This window comes from Teleopsis dalmanni, chromosome X (assembly GCF_002237135.1).
Source record: "Teleopsis dalmanni isolate 2A chromosome X, ASM223713v2, whole genome shotgun sequence".
Classification (NCBI taxonomy): domain Eukaryota; kingdom Metazoa; phylum Arthropoda; class Insecta; order Diptera; family Diopsidae; genus Teleopsis; species Teleopsis dalmanni.
The window spans coordinates 58,220,909-58,238,584 of record NC_051848.1 but is presented as its reverse complement, the minus strand read 5'-3'; the positions used below and the strand labels follow the sequence as shown (position 1 = coordinate 58,238,584).

Genomic DNA, 17,676 nt, shown 5'->3' with positions numbered 1-17,676 from the left:
TACTAGTATGGGAGTACCTTCAACATCTTACAGATCTTGCTGAGAGGAACAAGGTTCATTTAATATTGATTCCAAGACAATCACAGACACAGCGGATTTGAGAGAAACAAGAAAGCCGATGAACTAGCCAGAAAAGAGACCGACTCATATTATATTAGCCCAAAACCATTCTGCGATCCTTCATGAAGCTTTTTCAAACTCAAAATAAATAAATGGCTAAAAAAAGCAGCAATGACTGATCATTACTAAGCCATTACTACCAATGCTGAACAAAAAAGGCACCGCACTTGTCAGAGGGATCCTCACTGGACATTGTGGGTTCTGAGGTGGTCTTGAGGTTTGCTAGGGCGAGGTGGGGCAACGTATCAACTTTTGTGAATAATTTTAAAGCTCTGTCTCTGATATATTTTTTCATTGAGACGATCCTTAGATATCTGTGCATGTCTGTTGTTGTAATATATCATGGAATCTTTAATAGTTTTCTTATAGCCCGATTTTATGTGATCTATGTTGAAACTATTTGAGCCAATGCACTTGAGCACTTTTGCTCAAGTCTTAACTAGATTATTGTTTCATCAGACTAAGCAAAACTTGACCTCAAATCTGCATACCTCCCCAAGGAGCCTGTAACTATTCTGAAATTCAATAACTGGTTTATAGCTGCATTTGAGGCTTTGCTGTATGTAACAGATCCGTACAGTAGTGCTGACCTAATTATTTGAGTATATAGTAACTTCCTATTTTGGAGCTTGAAGTGATTATTATTAAACAGTGGCTTTAGAAGATGTAAAATTTTAGAGCAGCTCTTCCGTCTGCATTTCATGTGTTTATACCAATTGAGCCGTTTGTCAATCATGACCCCCAGATATTTTATGCTTTCCTTCCACCGTATCTCCGTGTCTCCGACGCTTACTCTTCGAGGATGCTGCCTTCTCTTTCGTGTTATGATTATAGCCTGATTATACCCTTGGGTTTGTCATTGTTAATTTTAATCTTCCATTTTTGAAAGTATTTCACCATAAGGTCTGTATTTCCCTGTAAAGTGTTGTTCACATTTATGGCATCCCGGTCAGAGTAGATCAAGCACGTGTCGTCTGCGTAAAGCGCCATTGACGCGGGGCTTAATGTGGGGATGTGTGCCGTATATATAGTTAACAATGTGGGTGACAGTGGCGATCCTTTGAGTTATACCTGCTTCTATTGTTCGGGCGGACGAAAGAGTGCTGTTGATTTTAGTACGAAAAGATTTTTCTTGCAGGAATTAAATTGTATTGTTTTATGGATTATTGGAGAAAATTCTGTGTTTGTGTTTGATAAAATTTAGAGCAATAAGAACGGTTATTCGAAACTTGAGTCAACTATTTAATTACTTGTCGGGATCCAGCCATCGCGAACGACCACGACGAAAACGTATCCAACGATATGTTAAATAGGGAATGCTTGAAATGTTTCATAGTAAAGTCCTTACTGAATATATAAAATCTATTTAAGTCATTAATATTTTTTCGGCTAAATTGTTCTTAATTTAATTTTATTTTCCTAATTAAAGCATGTTTTCTCGTTTTCTCGTTTTTTTGTTTTTTTTTCATTTTTTGTTTGTTTGGTGAATATTTTTATTCCAGGCCACATTTAATATTTTTATAAAAATCAAAAATACTCACTTCATTGTAAGTTCAAGACATAAAATGGCTGTAATAATGTAATAATTTTTAATTAGTGCAACTGCACAAAATATAGTTTCAAAAGTACATACGGTATATACTATGAGTTTGTAAATAAATGCACTCCACCGCATGTAGTACTAGTGGTACACACATTCAGACCTGTGTACTGTGAGATACAAGTCTATTCGTATATTTCGTTGAAAAGCGCATTATAAGCTCATAATGATACAAGTGCGCGTACATTACATTTAATTAAATAAAAACAAACTTAATTGCGAACTGTACTTCTTTTCTCCCTTTTTTTAACTTTGTTCTATTTTAGGAAAAAAAAATCTAAATAAAAACATGGCAGTGACAAGTACGGACATAAAAAAATATCATAGTATCATACAATCACATATAGAAACTGTTTCTTTGTTAGCACTACCAGAATGGCTCTATTTATATAATAACATGTATGTATGTACATATATATACGTATGATATATATCATCTATGGTTCCACACACAGTTTTTGTATATTTATTTACGATGATGAAAACATCACTGATGATTTAAGGTCAGATGGTGTCTGTTTCTTTAATATTAGCAAACATGTTTACCTACTTAAGGTAATAAGCTGATTTTGCAGATAGTGGGACTATATGAGAATATATGTATTCATAATAATTTTGAAGGAAGCAATTTAAATGTCCAACCTTTCATTTGTTAGAGCAGTTAAATATCAAGTTATGTTAAATAATACTAGCCATTACTATTTTGTTTTTTTTTGATAATTAAAAGTATCCGAAAGTATCCGGAATTATTTAATAATAAATAATTAGTAAATTAATAGTAACACTTAAAATCATTAAAACTTTTTTAGCCTTCAAAATTGGTATTTGGAATTGTAGTACATCATCCCATCCCATTCCATCCCATCATCCATATATTTTTGCAGATTAGTTCATTATTTTCTCGCGGTCAAAACTCCATAGCTCATGAGTTTTTTTTTTTATTATATGGAAAATTCTTAAGTTTTAAGGACTTAATTTTATTTTATTTCCATTTACCAGATTTTAAGCAGTTTTTGAAAAATATCCTGTAACATATCATACATATCATTTCTGACCGTACATTTATGGATTAAATGACTTAACACAACTGTTAAGTCCAAAATTATAGTTTCTCAGAGTAGTTGTCTTTTTAGATAAATCTTCAAAACTTGAAATCTACTGATGATATATTCGATCATAGTAGTAAAATAATCACGATTTATTTATGAAAATGAATATTTTATATATATATAATATATATAAAATATATAAAGGATGGAGCCCTACAATTAGTTGCGAAAACCGACAGATTTACTAACACCGCGTTATAGAATCTCAGAATGGTTATTGAATTTATGTCAGAACAGGCTCTTCGGGGAGGTATGCAGATCTGAGGTCAATTATTGCTTAATCTGGTGAAGTGATAAAAAATAATCCAGTCAAGGCGTAAAGAGGGGTTTTGAAGATACCTCGAGTTAAGAAAGAGTAAAAGTGCTCAAGTGCTCTGGCTCAAATAGATTGAACATAATCACAGTCAATAAATATTTTGTTGAATTACATACTGTCAATTCCGGTCTAAGAGCTGCTTCTATATTTCATGATGTAGAATGATTGCACGCCTATAAAAAATTTTTTTTGCTTGCAAGACCCTGGTTCAGATGATTTTAAACCTACTGTTTTGATCCAAAAGTATTGATGTTTAAAAAGTTTTATAGAAACTGTAATAAATAATGATTTAAAGATACCGGATCCGGAAAATATGATAGGTGTGACATTATATCCAAGTTTTTACAGCATTTGGTGAATTATCAAACTTTTCTATTAATCAATTCTAAACTTTTCTGTTTAAGCAAATCATTCAAATTGTCTAAGATAATATCGCGGGCAAATACAAATCCCTAAATACGTTGGAGTGCCGCAAAAATAAATACATACGTTCATAATTTTTCCAGAGAAAAATAAAAATATGCCCATAATAATAAGTTTAATTTTAGTAATTCTTCATTAATAATTTATCTTTTATTATTTTGTCAATATCAGCATTATTACTATTAGTTGTTGCCATACGATACATATTTTTTTTTTAATGTAATGCCTTATAGTACTAGATACAAGTTCTTTAAATCACTTGTACAAAGATATATATACTAAAGTCTTTGAAAATTAAGTAAATGAACGTGAAGTGTAATAATTCAAATAAAACATTTTAATACAATTTTTTAGAATATCACAAAAACAAAATTATGCTATATGACTAAAATATAACAAAGAAAAATTTATCTAATTGTAATAGATTAAAAACATTTCACGGACCGCACAAATATTAACCGTGGGCCGCATGAGACCTCAGTATAACTGACTTCCTTCGGTTGAAATATAACCTTGTCCGAGTAAAGCGGATCTTTGCCCTGATCAACAATCAGTTTTTCCTTAACTCGTGGATTAAATCATGAATAACAAAGAATATAACAATTAACACCAATCAAAAACGGAGAACTCGACTGTATAAAGCTCAAAACCTTTAAACACTACGTGTTCAAATAAGTGACACAACGCATCTTCTAGTGGTATTAAAAAATTGATCACTAATCCACGTATTTTGCATCACCAATACGGTCTGGGCCTCCTGTGAGGCGGAGCCACAAAAAACGCCGAGCAGCGACTAGACTGCTTGAAAGATACGGCATTGTTTTGTTGACATCCGAATCAATGAAATGCAGGATTGCCTGAGCGAAGCAAGTTCTCAGTGTCTCATTAGATGAATCAGCTTCGAAACCCAATACCTAAAAGGCAAAACTTCGTAGCAACGCCACTACTGCAAAGTCAATATGTTGGAGGGTTCAATAATAATGGTGGTCATTGATGAAAATGATCCTGTTGGCACAATCACATCTGTTAATTGGGATATGATTGAGCTTAAGCTTCCAGACATTTACGTTTACCTCCTAAAGAAGTTTCCTGATGATTTGTAGTCTATAAAAATAAATTATTACTGCGTACTTTCAAATTGCACCACAAATAAGTAATAAATAAATACAACATATTATTTGTGTATATGTTGTGTATTATTTAAATGATTTACTTTTTTTTCACTTTTACCTTAAATTAAAAAATGTTTTTAATATTTTATACTAATGTCTTTCAACTTCATATACGATAATAAAATTATATTTTTCTTTTGATTTTATACATGCATTTATTGACAAATTTGGCAAATGTTATATATAAAGAGATCAAATAACAGAAGAATGACATGAATTCAATAAAATAGTTTATATATATATATAAGGATACAGTAATAGTGTATGGAATATTAAAGGTATGAACTGGCCAAATTGCTAAATAAAGTAAAAATACTTGTTAATGGCTGAACAGCCTAAATGCAACTTGCTGTAGGAGTTTTTACATATAAATATATTATTAATTCTTTTTCCATTTGTATATGTATGCATACATAGATGTATATATTTATCTATATATATTGTTTAATTCTGAACATCACTACCAATTTACACGAACAGAGAGTACCGAGCTCAGTCCAAGGGTTGTCAAGTTAAACGCGAAGCAAATCATGTTTCCAACACAAAATGGTATAGTTGCCGTTGCTGTTGCTGCCACTATAATACGTGATATTTAATGTGTCATTGCTGAGCCTGTTGTACACTTGGCCATTTTCGCCTTCGGTGTTGTGATGTCAAAGTGGCACACAACTGGCTGGGAGCACTACTTTGATACTGTTTAGAACGGTTGCCAATTGTTGTGCACTGCACCATGCAGGCTACAAACTCGTCTAAGCACGATAGGTTGCAGTAACACAATAAGATAGTTGTCATCAGTAGCACTGGAACGGTGTTAATGCTAGTATAACAATAGGCGCCACTACTGCTTGTGAACCAAACTGAATTGTCCGTGTTCTCACCCGTGGGCACAACATTAAAAAAGAATTCTAGGGAGAAAGGACAAAGGCAATATTTAGTGCACTTTCGTTTTGCTTTCATGTTTAGGCTGGTTCATCTTTTATTGATATTTGCTAGCATATTTTATAGAAGTTAATTGGTACACATACCTTGGAGTTGAGTTAAGTAATTGTTATCCTTCTTGCGCAGAAATTCTCCATCCTGCACAACATGCAATTGATCATAGTTATCGTCTGGCATTAACACATTTGACCCAACCGATGCGTATTTCTGTTGGTAGTCCAAATCAATTATGATTCTTTCAGTTGATTTGAAATAAACGTCATAAATTTGAGCACTGCATATCACCTAAGATGAAAAATTCTATAATATTTTATATGTGTTAAGCATTTAAGTTTTAATGTACGTAAAATTAAGTTAATTATATTTAAAATAATTCAAGCAACATCAGGTGTTCTTGATGAAGCAACCATTGAAGGACTGTTGTACTGTCATAACCTATAAGCTATTACCGAAGGATTTCTTTCAGAAAGAACTTTATATTTTTCATATTGACATTTGAACATTATTAAACAAATATAGCTAGATAGAAGATAGATTTAATTATTAGATGTCTCCACGGATAGATATTTGGCAGTAACAGCTGTATGGTTAACCACAGAAGCGATTTAATGAAAAGTTTTTGGATTTAAAAATTAGCTATATGTTGCCCCATAATATGATATGTCTTGTCATAAGACATATAATGAAAGTTGTAAGTACTCAAAACTATTTTGAAGAGGTGTGTTATTCTGCAAATTGCACGAATAGTTATAGAAAAATTTGAATTGAAATTTGAGAAATTTCAGCCAGCACTGAACAGAACCACAGAAATACCAGAACAGTGCGCTGAGAATTCTAAAAATGATTTACTATAATTATATTAATTTTCAATGCAGACACATATTTATTTGCTTTTAGTAGTTATTTTGCATTGTTAATATATCAGAAATTCTCTATTTAAAAATATAACACAAAAATTAGAGATAAGTTTTCATCGTAATAGATGGAAAGACATCCAAATATGCAAATAGACTAATAAAAACATATGACCAAAGCGTTTTGTCTTGTCAAAGTGATTGGGAATATACATATATACCTAGTCACTATTGCTTGGCTCCACCTACTGAAAAACTATAAAAATATTGTTTAATATTTAAAACCGAATAAGGATTTTTAATCATTTCTGCAACTCTCTCAGTCCCGAAAGTCGTTATTCATACTTATGTATCGGTTTATAAACTAGATATGTGATTCCAATACTGAATTGAAATTAAAAATTCTGTGAAAGTTTTGTTTTAATCTATTGTTTTACCATTAAGTATGAATATCATAGGATATCTTGCATTCTGAATCGTTTTAAGATCACTTTCGGTGTCAACGCATGATAAGGTGGTGCTACGACATAGAACGACGAATTTTCGAGAACTTAATGATTGTCCACATGAATATTAATAATAATTGCGGCGTGAAATTAAAGATAAGACGAATCGCATAATTTTAGCGGCAAACTTATAGTCTTTAATACTTTTTCTTACAGCAGCACTATTTTCAGTCGAATGTGCGTCTCAATCGCGTCTAATACTTAGTAGTTATATCACAGATACAGTTAATTTAAACTTTTTCAAAGCTTAGTCTATTATGTACACACATGAACTATTATGGTATTCATAATCTCCTCACAGTACACGTAAAGTAATCCTCCCTATAACGCGGTACCCTTATAACACGTTTTCATATTACGCGATTTCAATCTCCGGTATAACACGGTCATTCCACCATATAACGCGGGGATTTGACAGTTCATAAATAGCTTCGAGTACCTTTGCACGTGTGTATACGGGGTATTCAGGAATACCCCCCTTAACACAGAACCAATCTACCGCAGTATAGGAGGGATCGGATTCAGCGGTTGTTACGCTATCCATATAATAAAATGGCAAACCTTGAACTTAACATATGATATCATGGATAATAGTTCTATTTGACATAACATAAGTTACTGATATGGTGTCAAAACAGAACTATAAAATGATTTTGTGTTCTGTCAAGACACTTGGAATTAATGATGACTTTTGATTTATTAAGAAAAAGACTATTACAAAATAACTTACCCTCATTTTACCATTTAAAAAATGATGTGGTGTAACAATAAAATGAATACCAGATACAGAAGTTTCATAGTCAATTCGTAAGTCTCGTAGTACCTTATGATAGCGGACATGAACAGGATTAACCTACAAAAAAAAAAGAAATAACAAAAAGAATTTAATTTTACATTATTAATGAGTTCAAGTGATATCATTACAACTTTTTTTTTGAAAACCTTCTTCATCTGAAGTTTGTTAGTAATACCATATACTAGCGAAAAACTAAAGAATGTGCAAATACAATTACTATTGTGCTAATTTCAATAAGTCTTATTCTAAACAACTAACAGATTTTATTTCTCATTTACGGAAGCTAGATGTATTTTTAGTACCCGTTGTATTCGTTTAGTTCCAAAGGTTAAATGAACTCACCTCGTCATTATTCACTGTCCATGTGATATTTGCTGCTGGTTTCGAATGTCGTGATGTACAATTACCACGCAATATGTCACCGATGCGATAACGTGGACGTAGGCCAATTATAAATGGAGCGTTGTGTGGTACTTCTGAAATAGCAAAATATTTATAAATCGATTTTATTGTATACCATCAATGAAGAGTGGATTTTAGTTTTTATATACGTCTAAGAATTAAAATAATATCTACAAAAATGTGAAGTGGATAACTTTACTTCATATAATTAGATGGAGAGAGATAAACATTTGTAGGCAGGCTAAACTTATGATGCCGAAACCGTTGACGAGGGAAGCAATAAAAATGCTTAGCTATTCGCTGAGCACCATAAGCTGGGTGACCTCATTGATTACGGGAAATGGAAGATTCTAGTATCACCTCAAAAAATTAACTCTTGCTGAGGAAGACACTTGCAGACTATATCTAGAAGAAAAGGAGAAAGCGGTGCATATATTGTGATAACGTCCAGCACTAGCAAGCAGAAGGAAGACTGTCTTGGGACACCATTGGGTTGGTAATGACTCAAGCAGGCAACTTCAAGCTAAATGAGCTGCTTGCATTAACAAGCGATGTAATCATACGAACGGAAGCCACTCTAGTTTTGACCCAAGTCGTTTCGTGTTCTACTTAAGTACAGAATTAATACCATAACATATATAATTATGTGTGTTATGGTATGTATGTTATGGCATGGTATTATATCTATATAACACCATACATCATAACATATATAATTAAATAAGTATATTTGTGAATAACTGATTTCCAAAAAAAAAAAAATCAAACAGATTACTATCTCCTACAACAGTAAAGCTTCTATCCTTTCACTATTTAGCTAAAGTACAATATAGTTCTTAGCTAAGTAAAAAAACAAAGCACATTATTATTGTTATACAATCTAGGATACCGTGGAATACAAAGAAACGACATTACAGGTGTAGCAACTAGACTTGTATTAATAGAGATATTGATTTCTTTAAAAGATGTTCAAGAATATAATCAAAAACAATTTTCTATGATTACCACAATATTAAATTAAATTAAATTAAGACCTTCGGTTGGTTGTAAAAAATCCAAATGGACAGTACCATGCTATGATTCATTCAGAACAAAAATCCTACTTTCAGGAGTTAATGTCGAAGCAGTAGAATTCGTGGCGCTGTCAGCGAGCCATAGTCCAGTGAATGCCCATTAAGTTTTTATTTGTCTATAAATGCAGAAGTCAAAGGAGGGAATAAAAGAAGTATATAAATGGACAGAAAAAGGGTATAATGACATTGTGGCGATTACTCCGTATGTAAATCTTTTAAAAAAATGTCCTTTATTAACCAAGTACGCCCGCTTTAGAATTTAATTTTCATATTCAGGTGTGTGGTAACTATTTCCACCTCTGTGCTAATTGCGTATAAAAGGACGTACTATCAACACCTAAACCAATTAAAAAAAAACTAACCAAACCACCATCAAATACTTATTTACGGAGTTAGTAAATGCGTAAAAGGTGACGTTACTATGTAAGTATAAAAAAATAAATTGGAATACAGAGATGTTGAATAAGCATGAGGAGATTTAGATTCACGTTTACAAAATATATTTTGAATATGCAAAACAAAATGTCTCTTAAGTCGAGAATAAAGTATACTTGAAATATATGAACGATCATGTTTTAGGTATTAAAAATTATGTTATACCATTAATTGATTAATTTTACTTGTTTCCTCCTTCTTTTCTTTTCGCTCTAATAATTAGAATTAAACATTATTTTAATATTATTATTAAAATTACGAACTTTCATAACTCGACTTTTCTATAACTCGAACCAAAAACAGTGCACCAAGGTTTTAGAGAACAAATTACATACAATTCTGGTTCCATAACTCGAATTTCTATGACTCGAACAAAAATATTGTTCCCTGCCGATGGGAATATGGGGAAGTGCATTCTATAAGTCGAAATTTTGTTTTACGTATAAATGCATTTTGCTGTTAGGGGAAGTCCCTTTTTCCAAACCAAGTGTTTAATTTTTTCTTTTTTATATTGTTTCTTTGTGCAAATGCCAATTGCTGGATGCGTAGTTTAAAGCAAATAAAATAACTTTCAATGTTGCTCTTAACGATTATATTGAGCTTGACAATGAAATTTGTACATCAAGGTTTCCTATAGATGACAATAATTTTGAATGTTATAGCTTTGAATAAATGGATACGATTCTAAGCCGAACGGAAAGTAATGATGAGGGTTCGGTGGATGTGATTGTTCATCAGCCTTCCAAGAATGAAGTAGAAGACTTATTCAAAATTTCAATTTTTATTTACAAAGCAATGATACTCCAACTAATGATAAAGCTTGGAGTAAATTGGAATATTTTTTTACTAAAAATAATAAAAAAAATTAAAATCGCAAACATTAATTTCTAATTATTTTACTTCTCTATAACTTCTTTGCTATATTTGATTTTAAATAAATAAATAAATATCTTAAAATATAATTCTAGTTTTTTTCAAAAATAAAAAAAAATTAAAGATATTCTCAAACTCGAAGTCTCCATAAGTCGAACCATTTCTTTCCAAAATTGGACTTCGAGTTATGGAAGCTTGACTGTTTATATAATTCAAAAAAAAAAGAACTAGATTTATATTGATTTTATACCATTAAAATTGGTCTTGGTGATAGGAATGAACCTCTTAAGAACGTTTACTTGTTTTATCAAGACACTACTGTAGTTAGAATTTATTTTATTTTAAATTTTTACTCATCAAAAAAAAAAAATCTCAAAAAATCTAAGTATAAGTGTATTTGCATATTTTCAATTCATGTATGCTTAATCACTACAAATTTAAATTTTGATCAGAAACGAAAAACTGAACTAACTGAAGCAGCATAAAGATATTGCTTTATAGTTTTAGCAGTTCACATATTTTATTAGCAGTCTAAGTTAACTGAAGTCAATAAATTTGCTCGAAACTTTTTATCTTCTGCTCTATATACCTTTGAAAGGCGATATGGCATGCTCATCTTCTGCTCCTGCAGCGCAACATTTGCAGTACATGACTGGAACATCGATTTTTACTTAGTCAGGACACAAAAAAATATTTTATATGTTTTTATGGCAAAGCAAACTTAGAAAATATTACTTTTTTTTTGTACGAATATTCGATGTGATGTCCTTCAAGACTGTTTGGAAAGAATTTCAGTTTTGTTAACTTTAACTTATTTAATTTTGGTTTGTTTTAAAAGCAAACATAAACTTGAAACAAAAATATTCCAAAAATATAATTTTGGTCATTGACATATATATATTGACATATATATATTGACATACATTGTAGATACACTGGATACGCATTTGTCAAAGTTGTTGAATGAGTAATATATATATTAAATTAATTTTTCTTTTAATGTGTTAAAACAGTACTTTAAAGTAAGCAAAAGTTTTTTTTATAATAATACACAACATATATTTAAATCATATAGTAAACCTTTAAAGAAACAAACAAAACTATAAATACCATACTTTTCATTGGAAACCCTGTCACCATCATTTCCTTAAATGAGGAAATGAAAAGTTCCTTGCTTAGGAAATCAAGTCTATCAACTTAGTTTTATAAAATTGTTTAATAAAAATTAAACATATACTATAAGAGTATACTGAAGGCGTTTCATAATAACTTACCTACAACATCAAGTTCACCGGCTGCAATTAATGTGTGAAAGGACGGTGCATCTGCCGAAACCTCGCAGCTATATTTGCCAGTGCTCGCCAAGTTGACAGCATCCAGTACCAATTGACTTTCATTGGAAATTGAACGCTGCAATCGAAAGAAGAAACGATAATAGCAATAAATAAGACAAAGCCAAGCAAAAGAATAACAATTAATTTTTAATAAGTAAACGTCTAAACAAATAGCATAAGTTTGTCATCAATATTATTGCTAAACTTTTCTCAAGACTTAATTTCTACTTTATGTCCTGTGTAACAAAAGTTCATTGTTGTCTGTAAGAAGAAGCGAAACTTTCTTTATAGCCGCAATTCCGAGACAAATGTACTTGCATGCATGCCTAGTCTGCAGCTCAAAATATTCCTGACTTTATTTATTTAATAGCTTTATACGCTTAGTCAGTCGTCGTCTCTCTTGCCAAATTACTATCATTTAGCAACATTAGCACCAAGTATACGTACTTCTTGGCTACAAATACTCGATAACTGCTGCCGGCTAATAGTGAAAGCAACAAAAGTTAATTACCCAATTAATGTGCGGCGCTTTCCAGCAATAACATTAACAGTTTAGACCGAGTGAAATACGAAACGATATCCTGGTATGTCCTATAAAGTTAATGGCAAGTAAGCAAATGGAAAGGAAAGACAATACGGTATAATGAGAGGCCTTCCTTGTGATAGAAGTGTTCGTCGAATAAGGAATTTAATAGAAATTAAGGAAAACGAATTAAACTGAGTATTCAAGTGATGGACAGAGAAATCTTAACTTTTACAATTGTAATTAAAAAAATCTGCTGGCACTTACTGACAAAATCATGTACAAAAAACTATAATTATAATATTTTAAAACAAAATTTAAGCCAATCCGATAATAACAAGGGTAACTTAAATAAACAAATGCATTACATGTGTTTAACTTGGTTAAAAAAACATATGCGAGCTATTTTTTTTTATTTAAAGTTCTTTACTATATTAAAGTTTTTTTCACAGACAAGCCGCAATAGATATTAAATTTGCTATTTTAAGTGCTGTTAAAAGCACTTTCTCCAGATTTTAGTGCTGTTTTTGTTGAACCTTAGGTTTACCTTCTCGTTATTTCAACGTTACTGGTGTCATTGAATGATGAATAATCAATAGCTTTAATATTATTCTTTCAGCTGTTCTTAGTGTTGTTATTAAGCACTTTTTTTTGCGTTTCGTGTTGTTCGAGTTGACAAACCTCTAGCAAAACGCGCGAATTTAAAAACTTTTCGAAAAGCAGTAAACTACAATAACAAAAATTAATTTTATATTATTTTAATTAATTGAATTTTTGTCTGACCATGCAGTTGTTTCGAGTATTGCCAAATACCCACCAATATTGGCCTTAGAAATAATTATTTTATTTAATTATTCGTGAATAATTTTTTGAGACTGCAAGTACCAGGAATCGAACTCGTGCCCTGCCAAACTTGAAGCTTAGAGTCAGCGCTACTTAAACAACTGACTCAGAGCCGTACTTGACTTTTTTGTTCGCATATTTTTCTGGAGTTTCTGTTACTATTACTCTGAAAGTTTTTTATTAACAATTTTGCTTGCTGTGTTTTATATTAGAACGAAATCATAAACCAGCTGTAGAATTGAATTAATTAATTATATTTTTATTTTTAATTGTGAATACTTTCAATACTGTTTACTATTCTGTTTGTAGAGGCATTATTAATAATATTTAAAATTTGTTAAAATAAATGCTGAATTCATTTTATCAATTTTAATTGATAGCAAAACTACTAATCGACTTCAAATGTGAAAAAAAAAAAATTTATAAAATATAAATGGCAAATATTTTTTTACGTGACGTTTGCGCAAATTTTGGTTCGGTAAATAGTGCTTCCTGCTCTCCAGAAATCAAAACAAAAAACGAAATTCCATTTTATGCCTTTACGTATTCTATTCGTCGATACCTCCCCACGTTTTATCTTATTTTTAATTGAAAATATAAAAATCGGTTATTTAATCTTTTTAAAATTTGTTAGATCAAATTTGTTGATTTTTTTGTTAAAATTTATTCTCCCTATTTTTTTGTATCCTACTATTCAAAAATGCTATTTTCAGTTAGAATAGCAAATTCAGTTAGAATTCAAAACAAAAAAAAAATAGATCGTTTCGCATACGCTTCCGGTTACTTCTTCAATTTGAATGCAATCAAAATTTCGTATAAAATTGTCACACGTAAATTGTATAAAATAAAATAAAATAAAAATTATTTATTTTCAAAATCCAACAACCGCAAAATAACGATTAAAAATACAATCCATACGTAATGAATAAATATGTTTAGTTTTGGAAACATCTACGGCACAGTATGAGAGACTATTTGATGCCGTACAGTTCCAATTTCATATTATATCAATTTTTCTTTCATGCTATAGCATAGATAGTAATTTACTTATTAATGTTGTGAAGGATGTTGAGAAAACAAGTGCACCGATTTCTCAAACAATTGACTTACTCAGCTCACTTCAGTCACCAATCACTTATCGCACAATTTTTATTTTTAAATATAGTCTGCATACACATCACACGTTATCTTTTTATTAGTTCATCTTATCCTCAAAAGATAAGATGAAGATAAAAGTTATCTTATCCTCCGACATGTGGCGGTTATTCTCGTACATAATCGATACTCCTCACACCTCTTATGGCTTAAGAAAAACTTTCATTACATATTCAGAACAACTGCGAGGTCATTTGTAGCCTTCCCGAGATTTAGAGGCCTCGGGAAAAAAAAAAACTAACTCATAGAACCTGCGTAAAAGTTGATGTAAAGGCTTGGAATCGATGCGTAATCCTATTAAAATTTTTTCTGATGATTTTTAAATACGAAAATGATTGAAGCTGTCGTCTATTATGCCTAAGTGGGTAATAAGAGAGTAGAAGAGATATGAGATGTAGAAATATTTGGTGCTTGTAAAGCAGCAAAATTTGTTTACTTAGTAGAAACAACTAACTACTTCATAGATACTTTTGTTGAAATTCATATTCCCATAAAAGCAATATTTTCAGACATATCTTTCTTCACATATCTTTCTGGAAAATAAGCAGTTTCAGTAGTGCAATAAAGAAATAAATAGTTGGGTACATACTTGTAGGCTATATGTATATTGATTTATTGCCATATAAGAATATATGAAAATGAAATGGTTGACGATATTGGTAAGTATCGTTCTTGAGCCTCTATTCGATATATATAGACAACTATATAGATACATATTGAAAAATGAAATATATAAATAAAAAAACTTAGGTGTTATTGTAGTTGCCATGATCATATATCAATACCAAATAGACCAAATCTGTGTCGTTCGATCGAAAAAACGTTCGAATGTTAGTTACAATTGAAGCCAAGCATTACACTCAGTGATGAATACAAAAAATTTTAGGTGGTTTCTACAATTTGCTAATTTCTCACATTTCAAATATTGTATGCCGTCATTAATTACTTTTACGAACACTAAAATTATATCGATACGGATCTAACAGATACGGATCTACTATATTTGAAAAATTTGAGCTCGCTATTTCCAAGATAGTTCTGACCAATTTAAATTCAAGGAAATACTAAAATTTTAAACAGGTGATAAATAGTACTCAAATTAATTTTTGTTAAACCACCTTTTGCGTAGTGATAATGGTCCAATGTTTCCCTGGGAAAGTAATGGAATGAAGAAGAAGATAGCAATAATACCAATAAATTAACTAAAAGTTTTTATGTCTACATGGTACCATATATTTCATATGAAGAATCGCAAACACAGCAGAAAAGGTTCGTGACATTTTCTGAGTCTGGCCATACAAAAAAAAGGATGTGAACTTCTCTAGTATTTATAGAAATGGAATCAGTGTTGTTTCAAAAGTCGCCAAATCAAATTAGTCACATTTTTAAAACTCGTCTGATTTTCATATCATAACGATAACATATCCTCAACACACACAAATAATCAAGAAGTAAGTAAGGTTAAAAGTTAAATATTTGTTGATGATCTACCTATTTAACTTACCGAGATACAAAAGTAATATATCTTTGTACTGTCAATCCTTGAACTTTCTTTAAAATTTCCAAAAAAAAGCTTTACAACACTTGAGAAATAGAGTATTCTCTACATATATACTCAATTCAAAGCCGTTTTTGAGGATTAAAAAGTACATAAAAATCATAAAAAAGTATCTATAAAGCAGAAAAGTAAAGAATGTATAGATGAGAGAAGAAAGCCAAAACCCATTCGTAGTGTGAGGCTAGTAAATGAGAATAATGATCATTATTTTGTAGCACAACTTTGTAAAATGTTCAAGTCATAAATGTTCAGTTATTTCTAATTTTTCTATAACATGTTCACTAAAATAAAAGACGACCGTTTTAAGGTCTACTATAAGAGTATTCATGACAAATTGATGTGAGAAAATTATAATTCCGTTAAGGGGAGTGTCAACTTATTAAATTCATATCATGTCCGTATAAAAATTGCATCTGGAACAGAGCGATGAAAGATGAAAATTGATTTAAGCTCGCATTAGTCAATCAATATATTTTAAACTCCTTTTTTTTAACCGGAAAAATCAATAAATTGTCAATGTTCAAGAATGCCATGATAACATTGTCTCCAAAACGTGAAATGCGACATAGATTCCTGATCATGTGACATCATATCGTCTGTGGATTATTTTCTATAGAAGTCTCTGTTCATTGGTTTATGCAGAAATATCAATGATGTTCCTAGAGTTGAAAACAACCATCATAAGCACAGTTTGTAAGATATAGCTTCAAATAAAATGAAGCTATTGAAGCTATTGAAAATTGGAGTTCCAAAACAAAGTTTTTAAAATGCTTTGTGGAAATCCAATTGACCGAAATCATTCATTTGTTATATATAATTTAATTTAATATAAAAAACTGTGTGACATACTGTTTTTAATTACATATGTATTCGTTTAATTTGAATTAATACATCTTTGAAAAAATATTCTGTAATTTAAGCATCGTCAATCAGTTTTTGACTTTCATCCATTCTTGTTTTTTGCTGTTATATCTTACTGAAAAATTAATGAATCTTGAGACCACACATGTTAGATTTTAATTCTCATCCTTAATACTGCATACTAATCAACTTTAAAGAAATTATTTATATATGGTGAAATCTATTTAATATTATTCAGAAATAACTGAATTTTTTCGAAAATAAAGGTATCGCTTAAAGTAGTAAAGTAAGTAATATATATACTTTTTAAAATGGATCCATAATTTTATTTTATTATTATGTTGAGGCTAGTTGAGTCAGTGCACCTGAGCACTTTTACTCTCTATTAACAGCGAAGTTTCTTCAAAACCCCTCTTTGCACCTTGACTGGATTATTGTTTATCACTTCATCAGACTATGCAATAATTGACCTCAGATCTGCATACCTCCCCGAGGAGCCTGTAACTATTCTGAGATTTGATAACGCGGTGTTGGTAAGTCTGTCAGATTTCGCAAATCATTTCAGGGATCTATCCTTTATGTACTTTTTGATGGGATCAATCTTGAGGTCCCTGAGGATGTCATTCGTCCTAATGTACCAAGGAACTTTGAAAAGTCTTCTCAGAGCCTGGCTTTGTGCAATTTCTAACTGGTGAATAATAGTGTTTGAAAAGTATGTACTAAAAATTTTCTTATAGAATTGTTAGATAAGTTAAGAATTGTTTAAGTTATTCTTGAAGGACTT

General features: G+C 30.8%; 1 protein-coding gene across 1 annotated transcript; it reads right to left on the bottom strand.

Annotated features, from left to right (window-relative positions):
- Nucleotides 1–5,158: 5,158 nt before the first annotated feature.
- Nucleotides 5,159–12,028, bottom strand: LOC119687071 (the record flags this gene model as incomplete). Its single annotated transcript, XM_038101246.1, is given in 5 exon segments — nt 5,159–5,645; nt 5,766–5,964; nt 7,770–7,892; nt 8,178–8,311; nt 11,893–12,028. Coding segments are annotated over 5 exon segments (897 nt in total), but the record flags the coding sequence as incomplete, so codon positions are not given.
- Nucleotides 12,029–17,676: the final 5,648 nt, after the last annotated feature.